Source organism: Oxyura jamaicensis, chromosome 10 (assembly GCF_011077185.1).
Source record: "Oxyura jamaicensis isolate SHBP4307 breed ruddy duck chromosome 10, BPBGC_Ojam_1.0, whole genome shotgun sequence".
Classification (NCBI taxonomy): Eukaryota; Metazoa; Chordata; class Aves; order Anseriformes; family Anatidae; genus Oxyura; species Oxyura jamaicensis.
Genome location: NC_048902.1, coordinates 7,377,786 through 7,402,045, shown reverse-complemented (window position 1 = coordinate 7,402,045; position 24,260 = coordinate 7,377,786). Strand labels below are relative to the sequence as shown.

The following is a 24,260-nucleotide window of genomic DNA, read 5'->3' as shown; positions in this document are numbered from 1 at the left end:
GAATCTTATGCTGCCCCCTTAACAAGGATACCATAAAGCAATGAATGTTTTATCAGTTATTATTCTAATCCACTCTACAGTACAAATGGTTTCCTCCAATAATCTCAAAATACATATCTGAAAAGCCTTAACTACTTTTCAGATCTAAATTTGAGGAAGTTATATTCTCAAGCCTCCATGGATTATCATAATTGTGCATGGCCTTCAACTGTTCTTCACCCAAGTGATGAACATTTATTAAAAACAGGACAGAAAGGGGCACAGGAACAGGTTACTAAATAAAGTGAGCAGCACTGATCGAGTTAGAAATGCCTCAAAGCTTTATTTCCTTCCAAACACCACGTCTGAAACTTTCACTCTAAGAACCTCAGACACAAATGCAACGAAAATCTCACTACTCCAACACTGTCGGCCATAGCGCCTTACAACCATGCACATAGTTATCAAAAAAACAGAGTAAGAATAATACATTGATTTTTTTTTAAACACCTGCACATCTTGAAGGGCTTGGCAAGGCAGGTGAAAATTATTACCCTGATTACATTTAAACTAGCTGTGATGAGATTTGAACTAATCTATGGTAAGCCAAGAGTTTGCCATGCACACAGAAGTCTCTGTCCTGCATACGTGTGTATGACGTATATATCCCACTTCCAAAACACCTCAGACCACCCGTCTCCTTACCATATGGTGCACTTTTAAGAGTGATTACAAAATACTGGCGTTTAGTTAGATCTTGAAATAATTTGGAATACTCAGAAGTAAATTTATCCTTCAAAATAGACATGAAGATTAGAGATTGGGTTTCTAAACAAAAGCAACATATTAGATGTTTGACTGCTACCTCCCTCTGAAGCAGTCTCTTTCACCAGCTGACATTCAATTTTTGTGATGAAGTGTGACTTTGTTGAGTATAATAGAATTTTTTCAAAAGAAAACCTAGAAAATATTAACCACCATCGATTTAACGTTTTTTGACTCAAATATGCCTTTAAACATGCCAAGTATTTGAAATCAAAGACTCCTCTTTTCTATAGTGAAAAGGAAAATTAGGTCTAGCTTATGCGACTGAAATGGAGATTCCTATCCCACCTCAATAAATATCCATTTTCTGACAAAACGTGTTCCAAAGCACTATGCTCTATCACATAGGCTACGATAGCTATTGCCTCCATGGTTGGTTAGTTCATATGTCAGTAACAGATTCAAATAGGAAACAAAAAATGTTCACAATTTTAATGAAAACAAGACCGAATCGAAAACAATACAAACCAAATCAACAAACTTTACTTAAAAATAATAATAATAATAATTTGAGGAGATAAAACAGCCTATGAAGTCTGAAGAGTTAATAACTGCATTGCATTGACCCTGAGAAATAGATGAAATGCCACTCATCTTTAAAATTTGACTTGAGAAAAAAAAAAGTTAAAACTTTTACATAGTTATTTTATCCTTAAATTTCATAATAAATCTGGTAATTTCCTGGTCAAATTCATTTTTCAGATATGGGAAAAATGAGAAATAACCCTCACAGAGTATTATGTCTGCACACTGCCCATGAGCTTACCCTGAGTCTACACTCTGCAAACTGAAAATAATTTGTCACAGGAAGAAGGTCCTACCTACCCCTCTCCACCTTCAGTGAGTTCTCTATCCTCCCTTGTTCTACTAAAAATAGAACGAAAGACAAGGATCTCTAGTAATTAAAATGAAAAAAGGAAAAGGACACTCGTGGAGATGGAGAAAAAACACTAACAAGGAGCTGAGATGGAAAGAAAAGCCGAGATAGTTAAAGTCTGTGTACCTGTGCTTTTACAGCATGTTTGTTTTGGCGCTGAAAGCAGCCATCCAACAGCCCGCCAGAACACTGGGCCTGCCCCAACAAAAAGAAAGCAGGGCACCTGATTTACCTGGGGGACATCACCAAAAGCAGTCTGACCCAGAACAGCCATGTTCTCGAAGTTCTCCCACTCGGCCCAAACCGTTTGCTCTCACGTATACATAAAGTATTCAGTGACATTTTTGGTTATTCTGAACTAACAATGCCTTTTTTGTAAATTACTTTTGAAACAGTAAAAATGTTCTAGTTCAGCATGCAGATATCTACCATAATCGTTCACTAGGCCTCAAACGGCTTCTTAGTGCTTGCTCTCTTCTGTATTTTCTATAGTCCCAGCGATATTTGCAAACGCCACAATGTATGTTTCTGACCAACTGTGAAATTACAGTTCTTATTCAACAGAAATTATAATCCAAGGAACAGATGTCAGGCAAATATATTTAGCTTTAGCAGGAAATACCGCTCTACAGCCAGAATTGCTCTTCGATAGCTAACAAAATTTGCTACTTATGAAATAAAAGGTATTTGATGGACAGTGATCTGAATCAATCATTATAAGCGTATTTCAAAAGCACGATTCCTCTGGAAAAATATTTCACTGGATCTCTGTTTCAGCAGACATAAACCTGTATCTGCAGTTGTTCTTCTAAAGAAGTACCTTGAAATTCTCCATCAAACAATCAGCAAGTTTACCTCGACCATGCAGGAAAAAAGTTGGCAAAATTCTCTAGACTTGCACAAGTGTGCTTAGAAGATTGCAATCTTACTTAGGTGAGGCCTAGCTCCCTGTGGTTTCACGAGTCTATGAAAAGTTGTTGAGAAATACCACATCTGAGCTGTTCCAGAGTACTTTTCATAATTACACCATTTGCACAACAGCACCAAAGGTGTGGCACATCAGACAAATTCTGTGACACTCTAGTCTTGCCAATGCCTCCAGCTACTCTGCTTCCAACTTCAGCAGAAATTTCAGAAATTAAAGTGCATGGCAAGACTGCACTGCAATTGGAATTAGCAGACATCTGCATGCGGTATTACATGTGACAACACTGATTAAAAGCAATTTTCAGTTTCTGTACAATTTCTATGTTATATATTCATCTCCTCTCCTCTTAAATGCCCAATTATGAGGACAACAACAAAGGATTTGCCTCTTCATCTCCAAAAGGCATTCTGTGCTCCTTTTTGACAGCCTTGAAGCTCTTCAGAGCAAATGCATGCTTCTTCCTGTATTGCTTACTGTACAGAGCACTCTTGACGGGATTAAATACTCAGGAAAATATGCCATCCTCCAAAGAGAGGTGCTTAAACTTCCAAAGTATATACTAGTAACATCACAGAAGTTCTAAGATAAATTAAAATGAACAATTGACCATTACTCTTTAATCTGGAGCAAAACCATTTATACTCGGATCAGCACACTTGTGATTGGTTCTTCCTCTTATTGTTCTCCAAGAGTCTTCCTTCATCACAAAACCTCTGTAACAACTCTGCCAGGTAGCTTCTAGGAGAGCTGATTTAGGCTGAAAGAGCAATTCAGGCAGGTGCACATGCTCCTCTACTCAATTCCCTAACTTCAGTAAAGCCAACCTCAGAACACCAGCTTCAAATGCAACACCCTTCCATTGTACAACAGTGCTCCTCCACAACATTCAACCCTGCGTCCATACTACCTCGTGAAGTTACTGTTGCCATCAAGCTTTTGAAGACGAGAGAAAATGGCTATTCACCAGCATGTGTCACTCAGTGCGACAATTCCAGGTCCTCAAACCACAGATAGCCAAGATAAATGACAAAAATAGCCACTGGCAGTCTGAACTATGACCTCGCTCTCCAACCTGTTCTTCTGTAATGTTTTGCTATCACTGACAGGTCACGTGGCTGCCAGAAAGCTTCCTGTATCAGTACCCTCGCTTACTCTCCTTTTCTGGAAAGGTCAGCCGTAACTCCAAACAGGACTGACTTGACTACAGGTTCTGAGTCATTTTAAGACAATGCAGTAGATGATAGATGCCTTATAATTACATACTGCAGAAAATTACCTTTAAATATTTTTCTCCAACTGAGGCAACAACACCAACAGAAAGAACCAAGTCCACAGAACCTTAGAAAACAGCATCAAAGGCAATGGGAAATGCACTGAATTTTGACAAGATACTAATTTGTATGTCACTTTCTTCATATAATTGTACATTACCAAGTTGCAGCAAAACCAGCAAATGAGAAATTATACGTATTGTGAATTGACAGAAACCAGTATTACACACCTTTAGAAGTTAATCTCACTAAAATAAGCACAGGCAACAGAGTACTCTACACACTATCAGGAAGCTAATGTAACAGTCAGCATGCATTAGTACTGTAACCGAGAAGGAACGCATTACATTTTACTAGACTAATAGGAACACAAAATTCATTTTTAATAACACTTTTCATTTACTTTACGTTGTCAACAGCCTGCTCTTTGCTTATTGGAATGTCTTAAATGCAACATACCTACATTTTCCTTACCCGATAATTAGCTATGCAAACACTGTATGACTTACTTAATTTTATTAAAAAGCACAGCAAGTGGAGACACTCCCCTAAATACAGCATCCTTATTAATCCCTTTGGTTCCCCAAAGCGTCCATCGCCTCCTTCCTGCCTCCCAACTGTAATAAATCAGTTGAAACACCTCTGACTGACAACAAAATATTTGCTTTAATCACTTCACTTAGAAGCATGCCTAACAGGATCCTGTAGCTGCACACTGGCTCGTTTTTGAAGCTGAAAAGTTATATTAATACCTGAGCCTATATTTTTAGTTTTTGTAAGTTTATCTAGCTTGTTTTTAGGGTGGTTCCCTACTACCATATGTTTCTGGATGACAACTTTGCTTACCCGTGATAGCCTGAAGATAACAGATGGACTTAGAGAGTTACACTTCCAGCCAATAATTTTTTTCAGTAACCAAACATTACAAGAAAACAACTTTTCCTGTACTCCTTCTTTCCCTCTAATCATTTCTCCATATTATTCCACTGTAAAGCTTACTCCCTCTAAAATCAAAAGCATTACAGAGTAAAATAACTGGTTCTGCCAAAGGAAGCAGCAGCGCTACCACACCTTGGCTCCAGGAAACTGCAATCAGGGAAGAACTCCAGTAAGCAGCACTTTTCCCACACTAAAGCATTGATACAGCCAGACAAAGGACAACTATCTTCTCTTTAAAAATAGGAACACCTTAAAACGTACCCAACATTTCAGTGTTCCTTTGTGTGTTGCTCCCAAAGGCGGCTTTCTGTGCAATGCCCGCAGACACACCAGGTCATGCTGCTCGGAACGGGGCCTACTGGCCATGTTAAGCACTTGGTTGCGTGTACTCGCCTGCACGTACTTTAGCGCGGAGCCTAACTACGCACGATACAGTTCAAACAGACCAAAACGTACCGAACGTGACAGCTAACGTCGCGGGTTACGTGTGTGCAACGATCTACTTGAAGGCCAAGCTAGAAACACCTTGGAAGCGGCAACTTTGCAGGGAGCAGACATCACGACGCGCCCGGCAACGCTTAAGAGCGAGGCACAGCAGCGGCGGCTGCTGGCACCGCTACAGCGCCAGGGACCGGCCCGACCCGCCGGGGGGCTCCGGCCCGCCGCCCCGCTGCCGACGCTCGGACCCCGCTCGGCCGTCCCGGGGCCGGGGAGGGCGCAGCGCACCGCCTGCCAGCCCCGACCCCACTCCACACACACGTCCAACCCCCCCCCCCCAGCACGGGGTCGGTTTAACGGCCGCACCGACCCCGCGGCGGCCGCCGCCCCCCCCCCGTCCCACGGCCGGGCTCCCCCCGGGCCGGGCGACGAACAAAGGGGCGGAGGGGCCGCGCTCCGCATTCCTCCGCGCCGGGGGGAGGCGGCCCCGAGCGGGCTGCCCGGCCCCGATCCCAGCCCCCGCGGCCGAGACACGCGGCAGCCGCCCGGGGGGGCTCGGGGCCGGGCCCGCGGGGAACAAAGGGGCGGCGGGGCCGGGCCGGGCTGGGCCGCGCTGAGGGCTCTCGGCCGCCGCGTGAGGGCCCGGGGCCGCCTCGGGCCGGGCCGGGCCAGGCCGGGCGCACTCACCGCTGCAGCACCAGGAGGATGGCGAGCCCTGCGGGAACTTGGCCGAGTCGGGCGCGATGCAGACGCTGGAGCCGAGGTGTGGGCACTCCATGGCGGCGAGGCGAGGCGCGGCGCGGCGGGCGGCTCCTCGCGGCGCTACAGCGGCGGCGCCCCGCGCACAACAGCCATCTTAGGGCCGAGGCCGCGATCCGCGCGCCGGGCTTTGCGGGTAGCCGGCCTCCCGTCCGCGAAGCCCGGCGGCTCCCTCACCCCGCCTCCCGCCGGGCTTTCCGAGGAGCCGGCCTCCCGTCCGCCGCTCCGCCCGCCGGGCTTTCCGCGCCGCCGGGCGGGGCGGAGCGGGGCCGCGCCCTTCTCCTCCCGCTGCTCCTGAGGGGGCCGCAGCGGGTGCGCGTGTGCACGGGGCCTGTGGCTGCTGCTGGCGCGCGCCTCCCACCCGCGCAGCGCAGCCCGCGCTTTTTGCAGCGCTGCCCGGCCCCGCCGCCGCGGGACTGCCTGCAAGGGGTAGCAGGAGCGCGGGCGGCGCCGCTTTCCCCGGCCCTGCTCGGTAACGGCTCGGGCTCGGCAAGGGAAGTGCTGTCGCTGGGCTAGTACTGTTAGCCGGCTCCTTTGCAAACGCAGCAACTATAATCCTCCGCTGCAACACCTCAAGCAGCGGAGATGTTTTAATCTCCGTTGTGACTGCTGCACCTTGGCTTTGCTCCTCTTCTCTTGCCATAACCAAGGTGAAAAATAAAGTTCTGCCCTGTTTACACCGGGGGGAAGCTCAGATCCGATTTTCCAGGGCAAAGTAAACAACTCAGCATTCACTCACTGCAGTTAGCTTGTTTCTCTAGCCGAGCATTCAGAAGCAGAATTAGTTCAGAGAGAGCAAGCTGAATTAGGCAGCAGCAAATGTTACCTTTACACAAAACCCCAGAGCTTCCTTAACGTGCCCCCGTCCTTCAAAATCGCCCGGTTTGATCAGTCAGTCAATACCAGTCCTAACATATATTTTGCAGGTTCTACAAAAAGCATGTATTTGTATATTTTCCTAATCAATAAGGCATGAGTAGAGCAAAAAAAGAAGTGGGAGAAGGACAGATTTAAAAATGCATATAACACAACTTTGATATACATCTGAATTACTTACATAAGCTCAAAGACCAAGAAATGGTTAGCATATTTATGTACCTTTTGATTCTTTTCTGCCCTCTGTTTTTTTCTCCAGTCTGTATAAAGAAGACACGTGTTAAATTAAAGCAGATTGCCTGTAGTTGCTTTCTTTCTTTCCCAAACAAGGCATGTGTTGAATGCTCTTGTCGTGCCCCACCCCTCCCCACAGGCAAACCAAGAGAAAAACCTCAGCTGGATCTGGCCTGCTCGTTTTTCCCTCGGTAGCAGCAGGACTTGGCCTTCTGTCTGTAGTATTGTGCAAGCAGAGTTTAACCAAAGCAGGCGGTTCTTAGCTCACTGTGTGGATGATGTTAGCAGGGTATTTAGTCTTCCAGAAGTAAGGACCTGGTTAATAAGGATTAAATACAGTACAATAAACATGGTTAAATACTTGTAATGATCTACTTCCAGTTTAGCACTCCCCTTCATGTTTTTAGGGTTGATACACCTGGAAAGGAAAACCTGCTCCTTGTGTAAGTAAACAGAAGCAGGGTCTGGCTCAAAGGAACAGTACAGCCTTGCGTGGGCACTGGAGTTGGACCTCTGCCTGCAGGAATTATTGACAGCTCCACGAAAGTCAGTGTATTAAAATCAGTAGAGCTACAACACATTGTATTACAACAGTTCTTGTGTCGCCATGTTGGAAATGTCTTCTGGCAAGGCATAAAAGATCCTCTTTTCCTGCCCGTGCTGAATATAAGAAGGCCATGTTTTCCTTTTGCTGGGGCTTCATTTTTTGCAGGTTTCTCCCTAGACACCTAGTGCCTTGCACTGCTGTATTGTGCCATCATAAAAGATCCAGCAAGCATACACTTGAAGGCAGGCCTATGCCAAATTGGAAAGATCCCAATAGTCTTCTGTAGACATGGGCAACCCCACTTTTGACATGAGGTAGCAATAACGTTAGTCATGTTCTCTAAGCCAGGTAGAAAACTGCTCCCTTCTGTTGTCCTGAGGAAAGGGAACTACATCTGCACATTGCCCGTCTCTTATTCTGGGCCACGACAAAGTAAGAGTTAAGAGTCAAGAGGAAGGGGCCCCTGTGTGGCCTTACATTTAATCTTGTTTCCCCAAGGACACAGTGGACTTAGAGTAACAGACTGAATGGGGTACCTGTGCAAGAATGTTACCATTTCTGAAAAAGTAGCTAATAGGATCTTTCAGACAAGATGAATATGAAAAGGCGTGATCCACTGTAGCAAAACCAACAGACATGGGGAACTATGGAAGAGAAACATTCTCAAAAATGTCTGGAGATTCAGGCACAACAGACTGCTTGCTCTAAGAATTCCTCTTTTACTCCAGAAAGCTGCAAATTTCTCAAAGAAAAAAACATGGCTTTGGTTTAATTTAATAGGTCTTTCACCATCTCCATTACATTTACTGTAAGATGTGACTATTCAGCTTGCAATACTATGCACAAAGAAAAATCTCATTTCTCCCCTGCTGTGGAATTATTAAGATCCCTGTAACAAAAGAACAAAAGGTGCTTGGAACTGCAGGGAGGTCAGCAAGGGCTGCATAGCACTGCTAAGCACAGCACTTCCTGGAATGAAAGACACCTAAGTTATAACTTCTCTAAATAAGAAGGTGTCAATTTAGCAAGATAAGCCCTTCATCTTCCAAGTCTATCATTCACACTTAGGAGCCAAAACCATACATGCTGTGACACCTTGTTCCTTTGCAAGACAATAATGGAGCTTTATTCCTCCTTTCATTTGCTGGTTGACGACCTTACAGTGAAGCACCTTAAACAGTGTAATTTTGCCCAAACATTTGCATGTTTCTTCATTTTAGTTGCCATGCCTATGGCAAATGGGGTAGCCCACGTTTTTCTGATGCCAAGGAAAACTTAAGTAGAAGCTCCGGGTATAATTTTCCTTTTCAGTTTGCTTTTTCAATGAGAGTCCTTGAGAACAAACCACTTGATTTGGAACTTGAGTCCCATCTCTTGCTCCCATCCTTCCTCAGAGCAGACTAATTTAGATGATAGTTAAGATAATTCCTACAGGCATGCTTATAAGGGGTGCAAATCACTGCATAACAGGGGTCTGTGAATCAGCATTATAAATTAGAAATTTACATTATCAACTCTACTGCTAGAGAGAAATTCCACACAGTCTCCTCTTGTGGGATATATGTAGACATTCACCTATGCTATAGGCTCCATCTGAGAGCAACTGATAAATTTGGCCCTAAATTGTATCCTGCGTGTATATCTACTATTTACAGTGGGTAAGTTTGCCTGGAGGGTTCTTTAATTCTGCAGTACTTCTCAGGAACAAAATCTTTGGTCTTAAATATTTGAAATTATTAACCTGCGGATGTACTATGATATGGTCTAATGATACAATAGCACAGATTTCCATGTGAGCTTGTCTTCTTTCAAGATCACTAGATGGACATCACACAGTGAATCAAGTGAAGCAGATCGTTGCCTTGGATGACTTCCTTGTTTGGTGTAGAAACTGGAGTGCACGGAATGGAGAAAGGAGGACACAGGAGGAGTGGAATGAATGCTAACCTGAAGAATTATAATTTGTCTTTGCCAGAAAATTCTTGTATGACACTACAAGTTAGTCTTCCTCACTCCAAGGCTAGACATCCAGCTAAAATTTCTAGACTAAATGCATAAATATAGAACTAATATCTTGTCCTCCCGCATGCTTCTTCTTTTCTAAGTGGTAAACTCAGCACATATGGAATGAGATTGGCAGGTGCATTGAACACTCATCTGAAAAAGATATTAGCAGACCTCTGGCACTGAACACATAAAGCAGTAAGCACTCTGAAAACACTACGTGCACATCCAGACCTAGTAGAACCATGATAGATTGCACTTGCACCTCTCTGTGTATCAGATCCAATTAGCATATAGTTCCCTATATTCCCCAAGGTGTACAAGTGAAACATTAAGATATGGTGACAGCAATGGGGACAATACAGAAACCTAAGGAAATGAATTCTTTACTCAGTGTGGCTGCAACTCTAAGGCAGACAATTGGCCTGGAAAAGATAAGTTGAAAGCATCAGGATATGGGGAGGTCATAATACTGGGTCTTAGTTTAATAAAACGTTTACTAAAGGCTGGCCTAGCAGCACTAAGGAATGTATGCCATCTGTGCAGTAGACAGAAGCTTAGCTGCATCTGTAAACCACAGCACAAGAAATACCACAAACACATTTCTGGCAGCATGTTGTCGCATTAACAGATCTATTTCCATTGCCCACACATGCAATGAAAAAAAATGAAAATAAAGGTCATGCACTTTTTCAGCATTTGATCATAACACCACAAGTGAGTCCCTTTACACAGTTAAGGATTTTTTCTCAAAAAAGGCAGGGCTGCCATAGATGAAAGACAAAAATGTTAAAACTAGGCAAATATCCAGAGTGAGCATCTGTAACAATATTTGGAACATAAGATTAAAGCGCATAAAGAGACAGGGATGACTCCCTTTGAAGCACGTCCACACCACTTCTGCGCACATACCTTGAGGGGGCAGTGTGGCACAAAATATTGTGGAAAAAGTACCAGGTCTTGCTACAGAACAGAAGGGATCTTCATTCAGCACCATCACTGGAAGAAATTACCTGAACTTCTGCTTCCGTAGGATTAATGGTTCTCTCCAGTGCTGAGGAGGGAACCCTCATTTCTGAATGAGTCGTTTCTTGTGGGGAATAACGTTTACTATAGCAGTATAATTGAATTAGGCTGATACAGATTGCATTGGAGCAGAAGATTGTTTTTCTCTGAAGCCCAATTGAAGTATGTATACCTACAGGTCAGTTATTTTTCCTAAAACGCACAGAAAAGAAAGAAACTTGCCAAAGAAACTGCATACTATCAACAGGATCCATGTGGTCTGGACTGTGTAGGTACATACACATACATATATGTATATTCATGTATACATTGTACATGTACACATGCTTCTCCAGAAGGAGGTTCCTTCAGACAAGCAGAACTACTGGTCAGATTCCCCAGACAGCACACACTGGAGCAATTCTAGTGACTTGAACTGGGGCTAGCCCACAATCTGCCTTTATGTGTTTCTTTCAAATGACATTAAAAGGTTGCTTTCCTCTCCATTAAGCAAATGAGTCAAAGTGGGTGAAGGGGTTAGTTTGTCAATGTGCTACAACAATCAGAAAAAAAAAAAAAAAAAAAAAAAAAAAGTCCTTTATGTTTGCCCAAAGAGATGGGGCACTTTCTGAGCCTTCACAACAACACAACAACGTGGTAACCCATGAGACCTGGTATACGAGATCTGATTTTCCCTTTGCTGAACATGCCTGCAAAATCCAGTCGCTAGTGGACATTTTGGAAAGGGTACTTTGAGATGATAAAATGGACACTCCTCTGCAGGAGGCAAACAGTGCCTCCAACATAATCTTGCAGCTTACAACAGTGAATGCTAAGTGTGAATGCAAAAAGTGGGAAGCCTGTTACAACTTCATCTCTCAGATGAGGGGGTTGAAATCCTTAGAATATGGCTCTGGTTCATTGTGTTCTGGAGCTGTAGCTCCAGAAAAGAGAGTGGTAGTAGGAGGAAAAGAGAGCAGTGCAACAAACAAGCAAAGAGCTGTAGTCTTTTTACCAGAATAAAAATAACTGATAGTCAGGTGATCTTCTAGTGCTTTGATTTCTGAGAGCTTATGTTAATTTTACATCATTTTTCCAAGGACTCCAGAGGCATCCTATTGAACAAAGGCAATGTTTTACCTTTGATCCAAACTTAGCTTTGTCTGCACTGGCGTGGCTTGAGCCCACTGCAAGGTATAAATAAAGGTGAATGTGATTAATCTATGTGGTGGTGGGTTTGAGTTTTTTTTTTTTTTAACAAACCAAGAAAGATGTAAAAAAATATGACATAAATGAACTTAGTTGCTTTAAAATTCTCCACAGTGTTTCTTAACTTTTGTATAGAAAAGGGGTTATTTTCAATTAATGCCTTCAACAAACGCATGGAAGTTCTCATGCCTGGCAGCTTTCAACACCAGCCTCATTAATTGTCCTCCAGAGTCTGTTCAATAATGCAAGTGCACTCTGGTGACATCCAGCTTCTTTGATGTCACTGGCCTTCAGGTTTCCTAGCTTCTACTGTAATCAGTTATGTAAACTTTATATTATATTATTTCCAAATGCAGTCTCGAAAATAACCTTGTGATTCTGTACTCATCTTAAGCTATTTTTAAGATCATCAGGTTTTATTTCATCCTATCTTAATCAAAACAGAATACTTCACAGACAATGCATTTAATTTCTCTTTATCACAACTGAGCAAGGCTTACACACTAATTTTAGGCAAATGAGATAACTATGTGTATATCTAAAAAAATACGCAACTCAGTTTACATTATGTGTCAGAGAAAAAAAAAAGTGTAGAGAAGAACTGAGTTCTCCCAAGCATGCTTTTGAAAGAAAACCTATCTGACAGGAAAATGTGGTAGCTAGGACCAGCCAATCCATTTGATCAAAGAAGAGAAAACTGTTCAAAAGCACTTGAATAATTCCAGAACCTAAAACTCACTGGTACTGTTTTTTATGTCACATGGGGCAAAACCATAGAAGTTTCTATGCCACAAACACTAAGCATGAAGATAACATAAACGTTTTGAATTTCACTACCAAGATTAGCTTGTTAACAAATATAAAGAAAATAGACTAAAATGAAACCACAAAATTAAAAGAAACATTTCTCTGAAGATCATGGCAGGGTTGGGAAGGTAACGGGATGGTGCAGAATTATATTACTTTAGATAAATCTCAGGAAACATAATGTGAAATCTATTTGTCTGTGAAAAGAACTATTAAAGAAAGTGTTGTGAAAGAAGTAATTGCTGAAGTCCCATCCCAAACACTTAAAAATGGTCTGAAGGGAAGGTCCCAGGATAAACTGGATGAATTAATATGACTTTTTTCACCTCTAACATCTGTTATTTCCATGTAGAACATTACTACAGTAAAAGTATCATGTTTGTGAACTCTAACTGTACACAAACCGTGGTACTTTTCATTCTACATTAAACAAGATTGTTGACAGTCAAAATACTACACAAGCTATTTTTGCTTCTCTGTTTGCTGTAAGCTACAAGGGCATCCCACCTCTCTGTTGCACAGACATGATTCTAGTTTTGTTCAAAGAATTTTTCAGCACACTGTTCTTTGTACTGTACTGGGCATGTACTGGATTTTAGTTTTACATTATTGTCTACAAAATGCTGTAAATATTAACAGAGAAAGTACCACTGGCTCAGAGCATTTAGATTCTGAAGCTATATGACTCAAAAGCGAAGTTTCTCTGGCAAAACCTTGCCATTGTACGCAGACAGTGCATACACATCACTGATAACTGGGTTGAATGAGACTTATGTTAGTCCCCAAATGGCAGCATTTTATCCTGTTTCGGATAAAATTAGACCAGGGAAATGTGAATTTTCTTGCCATGTCACTAGGAACATATTATTTTTTTATCATGTTATCAGGATCGGTTATTCACAATGATGAACAGCAATTTGAATCATGAAAAGGAGACCATCACTCCCTTTGCTTGAAATCTGCTAACTCAAGGACTGAACAAGGTGCTCTGAAATTTTTCTGCTCTAGCTGGAGCTTGAAACTGAGATGATAAAATACAGTGGGAGGGAGATATCCAGCTTGTTCTGAAACAAGAAGCCATGGAGATCCCCTACAAGCAATATAAGATCTTTGAAAGCAGTCTTGCTCAGCAACAAACACTAAGCTGATTTTCTCAGTATAGCAAAATGTAACTGTGCTGTCCAGTGCTGTAACCAAAGGGAGTCTATGAACTGCTGACACAGATAGCCCTGAACTTTGAAGAACAGAGATGCAGCTAAGTTGTAGACTAGATTCAGACCTTCTTTTTACCATATTAAACAAGCTTCTTTTCCTGGGATTTTGACTTGTTTCACACTAAACAAAGTCAAGACCCAATTATATTTTTAATCATTTAAAATCATGGCATTTTGCAGGAGGACCAGGAAGTTACTTTGGTGATACAAATCAAATTCAAGAAAACTGTTTGAAGACATTTTAAAGAATTTTAAATCTGCAATGCCTATTATTTCTTTCACTCAAAGCCCTATCCAATTCAATATAGCTACAGCAATTATTTAAGAATAGCTGCAAGTCTATATTACTTTGCCTCTACCTGCTAGACTCTCAAATTTACCAAGACTGATTTCTGCAGTGCCTCTGTGGTCAAGAATTTATGATGCACCATGAAAAAAGATTTATTGGCACTCCCCCAGGAAATGCTTAGCAACTCATCCATGCTCACATAATACAAGCATCCCCAATTCACTGTGACACTGTACCAAGTTAATGTGCATTTCTGTATGTTCTGAGATCTGTGTGTCTAAAAGAATCTAAGGTGACACATAGCTGCAGTAAAACCTTTCATTAGTATGATTTCCCTTTGTTAAAAGTGTGCTTTCATAGCGGTGACCAGAATAGATGTTCCAGCCAGTAGATGAGTAAGCTTGGTAAGACCTGCTGCATTTTGCAGTCCCTTGTTGCCTCATCTCTAGTCACAAATGGATAGTTAATCAGCATCTACATAACTACATTTCAATGTCTTCAAAGACTCGCATATCCCTATCAAGATCATTCCATATTTCGTTTGAATGACTGCCCATGATTCAAACATGTAAGCAACGTATAACAGACTAAAAATAGATGACTATCTATCACTACACATTAGCGCAGTTTTGTGAAGTAGCAAACAGCTGGAAAAAATGATTCAGGGATCTCATAATAGTGACCCTTTAATTAAATTGTTATTGTTTCAGTAGAAAATCATTTTGGATGTTCCATCATTTCCTAAAAATTACTGAAGTTTCAGCAATGCAAAACTTGGTTGCTGTACTGTCTCTACCCTAAGCAAGGTACTTAAGGTAGGTAGAGGCTTGTATTTGGAGCATAATGGTAGGCCTGTAATTAGAGCATAATGAGATTTTACTCTTGTAAACATGACTATCCAAGCCCAAGAAATGACTGTGTGGTGTGTAGGGTAGTTCAAAAAGGGGTTTTAGTTCAGGACACCCAGTTCATCTTTGTCTTATTTAGCTCCATTTCAAGCAAACCCAAGGGAAAACAGCAAGCTCCACATCTTTCAGGTACAGAAAGGCCAGAGCTTTGAAGTACAGAATAACCAAGACATGCTTGCCAAATGTAAGCTACTTTTCTTTTGGTGGGTAAATGTAGCAGCTGTAGTAAATCAAAAAGCTGATCTAAATAGCCACAGCATTTAGATTCTCATAAGCATGGCAAGTAATCATCGATTGTGTTCCCAGAGTGAAGGCTTAAACTTTACATCATTGCTGTCAGTATTTCTGCATGAAGGTAAAGCTCAGTCTTTCCCTACAGAAACAGAGGCTAACAAGCCCAACTTCTCATTACAGCTTCTCATCTGCACAGGCTACATTCCTAGGATATCCATTCCTAGGATAAAAGGTTGGGACGGAGTCATTCCACCCATGAAGATAGAAAGGGAAGAAAAAAATAAAAACAGCAACTTCAGTTGCTGTGCTGCTGATCAGTCTGACTCCAAACCTTGCCATATCCATCCCAGTCCCTTCTCTCTGAAAGCCAGCTACAGCCATGACCAGACTGCTTGCCTAGAGTTGTGCCACAGGCATTTCTGCTGCCAGCAGGCTGCTATTGCAGGCAGCCATTTTACTAATAGCTAGAGTCAGCCCTGAAATTTCAAGTGGAGGAAGACAACAGGTACATCACTTTAAAATGTGGGAAAATGAACAGATATGCTTGATGACCCTGTAAAATCATTAGGAATATGAAACCACAGTATAGTGACGTACAAGGACAGCAAGACTCAGGACTATCTGCAGACTTGACATTTTCCTGCAAGTACGTGCACTGAGTACTTTCTGCCTGTGTTGTTGGCACGTGCTGCTTATATTTTTTTGCAAATGGTTCTAAGCCCAGAGACCCACAAGCATTTCAGAGTTCTAGCAATTTGAGGTTATGCTTACTTAGCTGGCTGCAAGTTTTCTGGGATTGTCAAGATGCATCACTAAGGGTTGAAATTAAGGAATGAAGTTAAAAGTGAAATTAAAAATCAATCCGATCCATCATCTGGAAAGACTTGTGCATTTAATGTGGAAAAACTCTTCATGCATTGCCTGTCAGTCATTCCCATTCCCAGCAGCACTTCTGTAAGCAAACAGTTTGCAGCAGTCCACAGTTCTGTAATAACAGAGGCTATTCAAGAATGCTTACAATCTGCAGCGCTGGGTTATGCTGGTCCTCCCGTAGCCAATAAGGTACTATTTGCTATGATAATCTGCTTATTGCCATGTATGAAATAGTGTGTTACAGCTCTGGACACAAGATGGCTGGGAGAACACCACGAGCCTCATGTCTGAGGGACTGCATAAAGAATCCCCTTGTAGGGAGGCTTCAAGCCCCAGCTGCACTACTGGTGCACTGACTTCCCCAAGGGAGTAAGGGCCAGAAGCGGAATCCTGACATTACTGGAGGACAGTTAATATTTTTAAAGATTATGGAACACATTATTAAAATATAAGCTGAGTAAACTTCATTTAAAACACACCCACTTTTCATGCCCTCATGCAAAGAACTGGCCCCATGTCCTTCCACCACCCCTAACTCCCTGGCCTGTGCAGCCATTATTAAGAGATTTACATTTCTGGAAAACTGAAACACTGGCTTCTTTCACATTGGCTTTTAAGGCCCACACATGACTGGCAAAGTGTTTACCAGCAAGACAAACCAAGAAAGCTTTTTATGTCTCCAAAGCTAATAAAATACTGCTTGGAGCACAGCCTGCTTTGAGTTTCTGCACCAGCAGAGATGACTCTGCAAGCCTAACATGAGGAGATGGCTATTTTAATCATCCTGTAGTAGCTTAAGCATAGGTTCTCCTGTTGATTTAGAACAGTCTCAACTCAGAACACTAAGCCATAAATACATTTGGAGCTGAGGCTCAGGAAGAGTTAATATTCATCTTGCTAGTTTTATTTTAAAATATACCTTTAGATCTCTTGATGTGCAGCAGACGTCAGTGAGTCACTCTAGACAGCTTAAAGATATTTTGGAAAAAGCTGTAAATTGAGTTTTGGGGTTTGTTTTTCTTTCTTTTTTTTCTTTCTTTTTTTTTTTTTTTCCAGTCACAAGCCAACTTGGCAAAGTTATTTGTTTTTGTTTTCTAGCAGAAGGAGAACTAGAGAGTTGCTTGGAAGTTAATGAGCATATAACATCTCTCAGCCACACAGACACTCCAAAAGAAATTTAAGGACTTGCAGTCCAACTCTCACCAGCCCTCTTGTGTCAGTGAAGGTAGGGAAGTGGCAACACTGGGTGTTTGCATTCATCCTGTGTGCAGCACCATCAACTTATGGTGAAGTCCTGTGCTTAGAACAAAGTGCACAATTGCACCAGTGGAAGGAGGCAACAGAGCAGTGAGGACATTTTTCCAAACCTCCCTGTTCGTACTGCTATATTAGTCTGACTGTCTGCCGTGTGGAAAGTATGCAGCATCTACAGATGTTTACCAAGGTGCAGGGACAGAAATTAAGCTCAGGGAAGTCAGTCATATAGTCAGAAACTGAAATCCATCACGGAGGCTCCTGGCCCCCCAGTCCAGCTCCCTCCCTTCTCCCACCCTGCTAGAACAGCACCTAGGCAAGGCCAGAACTGACAATACATATCCAAATGCCTCTGTCTTTCCTACAGCAAGACATTTGTCTGGCTCCTCTGTAGGTGTCTCACATTTAATTTGATCAGCTCTTGAACCAACACCATGACCATGTGTGGTGATTGAAGCAGACAGAGAAGAGACACTGATGGTGTGGCCAGCAACAGAAATGATCCTGCTATTCTGAGGAGTCTTTCTGGCAGAATCCAGGAGCACGAAGCCAGGAGAATGCTGTGTTCCAGCTTTAGTAGAACGCCTCACTTTTCTGTACTCTGCTTCTGCTCATGCAAACAAGTGTGAGTCTTTTTTTAACCAGACCTTTGGGCTTCCAGTGTGTGCAGACGGGACAAATATAGTGACTCATAAGTGTATACCTATTATTTAGTTGTTATATAAAGCCCACCTGAGAGGACCATGAATTCATATTTTGGGTTTGCTGGAACCCTTCACTGGAAATTGTTTCTGGTCTGTTGCCACCTTGCAGGGACCATTTCTCAACCCCCCCACACAAGCAAACCCTCAGCATGTTTTTAGAAGAGTATGGAGAAACCCTGTTAGTCACAGCAGTGACCACAGAAAAGGGTTTGCCTTTGAGATTCTTTTATTATTTCACACAACTTTACTAGGTAACCTGTAATAATGTAGGATACCATTTGTGCTTTTCATGTGGTATCAGAGGTCTCCATCCTGGCAGGTGACAAGGAACTTTGTTAGAGCCTATTTTAGACACAAATTTGTGCTACATGTCATTCATATAGTCATTACTTCTTCTCAATTTCCCCATTCAATGACAGGTCCTCACTGCTTTGCTCTAATAATGGGAAAAGACCTGAGTCCTTGATAAAGTGAAACCCACAGCAAGCTGACAAATCAAAGACAATCATGAAAAAAATGTGAGGAATCTTTCTCTACAGGGTTAATGCCATTATCTATATAAACTCATTAGGTGAAGAGGCATACATTTAATATATCTCCTCTATCTGCCTTGCAAACCCATTTTTTATGATTCAGAACAAAATCACAAAGAAATATTCTCCTTTTTATGCCCAAACATTACGGCTCAGTCAATACCACAATATACTTTCTCAGGGGATATAGTGCTTTGAGCCTAAGACCAAAACAAGATGCAAATTCATGCATCTCCACTCATCAGGCTGGAAAAACAGAGGAGATGTACAGTGGGGTGTGTTCCCTTCCTGTCTGCCCCCAGCCATAAGGTAAAGATGAGTTGAATATTGAAAAGATTTTCTGTTTTTTTCTTTTTTTTTTTTTTTTTTTTTTCTTCCCAAAAAGGGAAACTAAACGGTCATCCCCAGCCTCACACTCCTCTGAAAATTATCATTATCAGCTGCATGCCTAATTCATCCCTATCTTTTTAGATTTACCTAAACATAAGTGACTAATAAACTCTGTTAATTCTTATTATCTGTCAGCATCAAAAAGGTTAATGCTTACCTTTGTATACACCCAGTTTCTTATTAATTGCACATACACTCCACATGTAAGATCTCTCTGTGTAGATACTCAACATGCTTTTTTCTCAGAAACCGAATGTAATGCCTTGAAACTAACTGGCAGTATATTTCAGCTTTTGACTCACATACACGCCAAGATTAGACATATTTCTAACTGGTTATAGTTACAGCCACTGTAAATACAGCATTCAGTCTGTTTCTTTTAAGGGTGCTGCTTAACCTATTCTAAGCATCATAGTTTAGTCTACTGTTCAAACACAAGTTAAGTTTTCCCAACAGCTGAGACCTGAGACCAAGCTATTTAGCAGTGTGTTTTACTGTAATAGGATGAATTTAACCCAGCAATTCATGAGAAATGAATCCTTCTGAAAACTTATTCTGAACAAACCAATATATGCACTCAGAGGGAGTTTTAGTACCATGCTTGACATGATCTTACATCCTCTTTTAAATCTGTTTGAGACCTGACTTCATGGAAGACAGGCTCTAAATCTGAACCCCTAGAAGTACATTCTTGAATTATGGCATTCCAGTCAGTTGTCCTGTTCTGTGGTGAAACACCTGAGACTCAGCGAGTTTAGAAGCTCCCACTTTCTTCAAGAAACAGTTTGCATGCCATCTCGATATGGTATCTTTTCAGGTGAGGAAATGGCAAGTCTTAGATTGTGAATGAAGTTCTCAATTTATGAGGAGATTTAACTTCATTAAAAAAAATGTAGCCACGTAATAAAAAAGTGTAATAAATATATATATATATATAGTGAAATCTTGCAATTTGAGCGAACAATTTGCTAAAGCTGAGACATAAAGCTGGGCAGTAAAGGACTCTGCTGTGGTTCATAAAGAGGATACATTTCTACAGCCTTTCCTCTCTACTGGACTGCACTTTTGTGCCAGTTAGGAGCTTTCAGACTGGTCTTCTCTTTGAAATTAAATTGCTGCCAATCCAAGAGCCCTATTATGTCCTGCTAGGTAGGTCAGATCCTGTTCAACCTATTGCTCAGCGTGAGATAACACAAGGAGCCTGAGCAGCATTTGCTGTGCTGGTGGACCATTGACATGAAGATTGAAAAATAGGTAGATATGAGAAGTGGTTAATTGCTCCCCTGACAGCTGTGACCTGAATGGACTGCCATACAAACAGAAACTTGAAGAGTTGCATATTGTTTAGAAATCAAAACTAAGGACAGAGCTGTACTCTTACATCTTTAGAGAGCTTATATGGGAAGCCTGATTGAAAGAGAAAAACAGCCAAACAGCTAATGGTACATACTGCAGTTGAGGAGATGGACATAACACAAAGTCAAGAAGCACATGCAAATCAGCAAAAAGTGACCTCATATAAAACCTGGAACTTTCTTCTCAGTTGTGCAAACATCAGAATGCCACTGTGTATGCAAGAAAAAGCCTGGGATAAAAGTTATATTAAAAGAAATCTCCAATGTGTAGCTTTTGTTGCAGAGCAAGACAATGGTAATAGCCTTGTTCTGAGCACAGCTTATGAGAATGGAAATCACCATAAGCAATTTATGGTAAGCACAGCATCGTGTACTGCCTGGTAGTTGCTACTCCAGGCCACAGGCTGAAGAACTGACTGGCCTACATTTTTATATATTATGCCTACACACCTGTATAAAGCTTGATGCAGTAATACCCTCCTCTCAGCCAAGTTTGCCCAGTTTGCAGATTGTCTTACACTGGAACAATCCCCCTTTGGCCAGTTTTGCCAGATCATAGTACAACCCTAAGACATTACAGCCCAGCAAGCCAAATCCCCACTTCAGGCCTACAATATGTTGTGTATCTATTCCCTCTGATCTGAGGAAAGGAGCATAAAAGGGAGCATTCTAATCCTCTAGTTGGCCAGCAATTTGTTATTCATACAGCATAGAGTAATAATAATCAGAGGAAAAAATGGACAGTACAAATGACCTCACTGTAAAATGCAAGGGTGTATAGAATGGCAAGAACCTAAGTATGTTTTTAATACTTGTCTTGTGCAGTGAATTCCAAAAGTAAATTAAGATTTAATACCTTCCAGCAGGCTCCACTTCATGGACTATGTCCTTTGAAATACAAAATCATCCATTGCTATTGAGCTAGACAGTCTCAGTAATTTATCTTTATTCCTACACAAGCTCATGTTTGCATGCCCCATCAAATTGTTGCTGATGTTTGCATGCCTCATCGAATTCACCTTTATGTTTAGTTAACATAATGAAAACTAAGTGAGTGGTTAACACCCAGGAAAGATGTCAGACTGCCCTGGAAACTGGAATAAACAGAGAGAGCAGCCTGGCAGGCATCGCTTGTGATCATGTTGCCTGAACCCTCCTGGAGTGGGAAAGATCATGCTGAAAGGAACCTAGGAGAGAAACTGTTAGCAAAAGGGAGATTAATCTTGCCTGCAGCAATTTGAAGAATTCATCAAAGCAATACATCTATTGTATGTACGTGTGACATTTTCCCTTATTTGGCTTTTGGTTCGTCTTGCTTTCCCCCTCCTGTCACTCCCTGTTTCTTTTCTGCCTTGCCTTTTAACTACCTTGTCAGCTATTCCATAGTAGGTCCTGGACCCTCACCATAAGCTGCGCTTAGGGAGGAAAATGAACTATGACAATCATGAGCAAATGTTCTGGTTTGCAGGAATATCCTCTCAGACTGCTTAAGTGTTCACACAAGTCAGAGCCCTAGGGAAGAACCCTGTGCCTGCTTAGCATTTTTTTCCTCCTGAACAAGGTGACCAAAGATACTGTTTAATGCCTGTTACTGCATCACTGATGTAAACTCCTGCCCATTAGGAACTGTGCAGAAGCCACCTTGTATTCTGCCAAGGCATCAGAGCAGCAACAGCTTGATTTCACATGTCCATATCTAAGTTAAACCTTGCAGCCTAGGGGTGGAAGATTTCATCAATGACTGTGCCAGCCAATGCCCTAACACAATCTAAGAGGTTAAGTTTAGTGAAGTGAATAAAGCAGAATGATAGTTTGAAAAGAAAAATGGCTGGGGGAAATTGATCTGAGTTTGTGCAAGTGGCCACCCACAGTATTGCTTGATATTCTCATACACAAAATCCTGGAGTGTTGCCCTGCTCCATCTGACAGTTCCCAGCACATTTAGCAGGTACTTCAATACAAGCAAGAAACCTTGAACTTGAATTCACTAGGCTCGTCGGCCATAGCAGACATTTATTCCATAAGGACTAATATTTTGGGGAGGGCTGAAGGAAAACTAACATACAGAGAATTTTAGAGACGTACAACATTATTCAGAGGGTTGGGCATTGGATTTATGAATTCCTGCCTTAACTCTGCGGCTTGTAGTAACCAGTGTCTTTGTTCATCCACAATATGAAGGATTTTTAGAAGATTAGTTCTTACCTTCAAGGCTTGCTGATGTAATGAAAATGAAACCACAGTTGAAAAAAATCTACCTTTACTCACTGTGCCTCAGGATGTATGCCTTTGCCAAGAAAAAGAAGGTCATCTTCTGTCCCCCCCAGTTTATCTGATATGGCAAGGTTCACTTCAAAGGTTGATCTCTGCCAATCAGGAATTACTCTGTATTTGTATTTAATAGCTAGCTACCTAGTAACAATTTCAGCTTTTAATATCTGCATACATCCTTTCCAAAACAATTAAGTGGACACGTCCATCACCCCTGAGTTGTCTTATTACAGATTTATTTTGTATTCTTATTCTGAGACACCCAAAATATTATAATATTATTAATGAGTTGCTTTTTTTAAGGCTCCCTCTCGTGTACAAGTTTTCTAGGATCTCTTTGTCTTCAACTAGTGATTCCTAAGGTGTGAGTGCTAATTGCACAGCCAAGAAGACTAAATACTCAATTCCAGAGATGCCATAGCAACTACCCCCAGATTCCACTTCCCAAATGCCTTCAGAAGACTTGTCTGATGCCAGTAAGACCAAAGGTTTGGAACACAGCAACACATCTGCTGGTTTTGCAGGCTATTGGTTTGTCACTGGAAAACAGATGCACAACTCAAAATGAATTTCTTGGACTTCCACTAAAATTCCTTTTTGCTCCCACTGGGATGTTTTTAGCTTCATTTTTAAGAGTGACAATGAAACACATAGAGATATGTGCATGCCTGTGCAACGCTGAGCCATAGAATTCAAGTCATAAAAGTCCAACAGTGGAAACTAAGGCACTTAAACTTAAAAGGCAGAAAACAGGCCTATGATTTAATCTGAGTAAACTACGGCTTTCCAAGACAGCTTATCCCACAGCTGTCCTGTGTCTCCAGCTCCTTCCTTTCTAGCAGGTTGTGTCCCACCAACCAACACCAGAATTCAGTTCCTGAAGACTAGAGATACCACAATTCCAGGGCTTTGGAATCATCCCACTCATCAATTTACGTGTTGACACTGCCTGAAGAATATCTGGAAGCCCATATTCCCAGTCTGATTTCCTGCTAAAATTGATGACTCTTCAGTTGATTCCTGCATAACTGGAATGACATGACCTTTTCCCATGCTGGAAGGCACCTTAGGAATTAATTTGCAAAAAAAAAAAAACCCTTAAGATATAACATGTTATTTACAGTAATGGCTTTACAACATTTATTCCATGGGAAAACCACAATTTTAGACAGTGAAGATAAGAAAAAAACTAATTAAATTTTGTCTAAATATGTGTTGGATGATGTTCTCAAAAATATGCCAGCAAGGCCAAAGCAATTGTCCTCATTTCTTTTTCCAAAATTCTCAAGTCTGCCATTATGAAATGTGTCTGTTTGCTGATAGCAGAGTTTGGCTTAATAAACAAATTTACATCTATTCCTGGTGGCCTCAAATCTTGAGAAACAACAAAGAAAGTACATGTTCTAACTCAATCAGTATTTTGCTAACCCAATTTACTCAGGAAGATGAACGGCAGTGAGATCAGTTCATACACTGTATTTTCACCAAGGCATATGAAAAATGTAGCTCTTGAACAGGCATAACAGGGGGCTGACGT

At 41.6% G+C, this 24,260-nt stretch overlaps 1 protein-coding gene across 3 annotated transcripts in view; it reads right to left on the bottom strand.

Moving 5' to 3' along the window:
* The window catches only part of USP3 (ubiquitin specific peptidase 3), an 82,716-nt gene that overhangs the window by 36,486 nt on the left and 21,970 nt on the right, over window positions 1-24,260 (bottom strand). Inside the window, exon 1 of one of the 3 annotated variants that reach the window (XM_035335843.1) lies at window positions 5,945-6,234. The exons of 1 other annotated variant lie outside the window; for it this stretch is intronic. In XM_035335843.1, coding sequence (XP_035191734.1) covers window positions 5,945-6,035 — 91 coding nt within the window. In that variant the 5' untranslated portion in view covers window positions 6,036-6,234. Of the gene's footprint in view, window positions 1-5,085; window positions 5,268-5,944; window positions 6,235-24,260 lie in introns of those variants that run through there. One more of the 3 variants, XM_035335842.1, reaches the window with a different exon arrangement.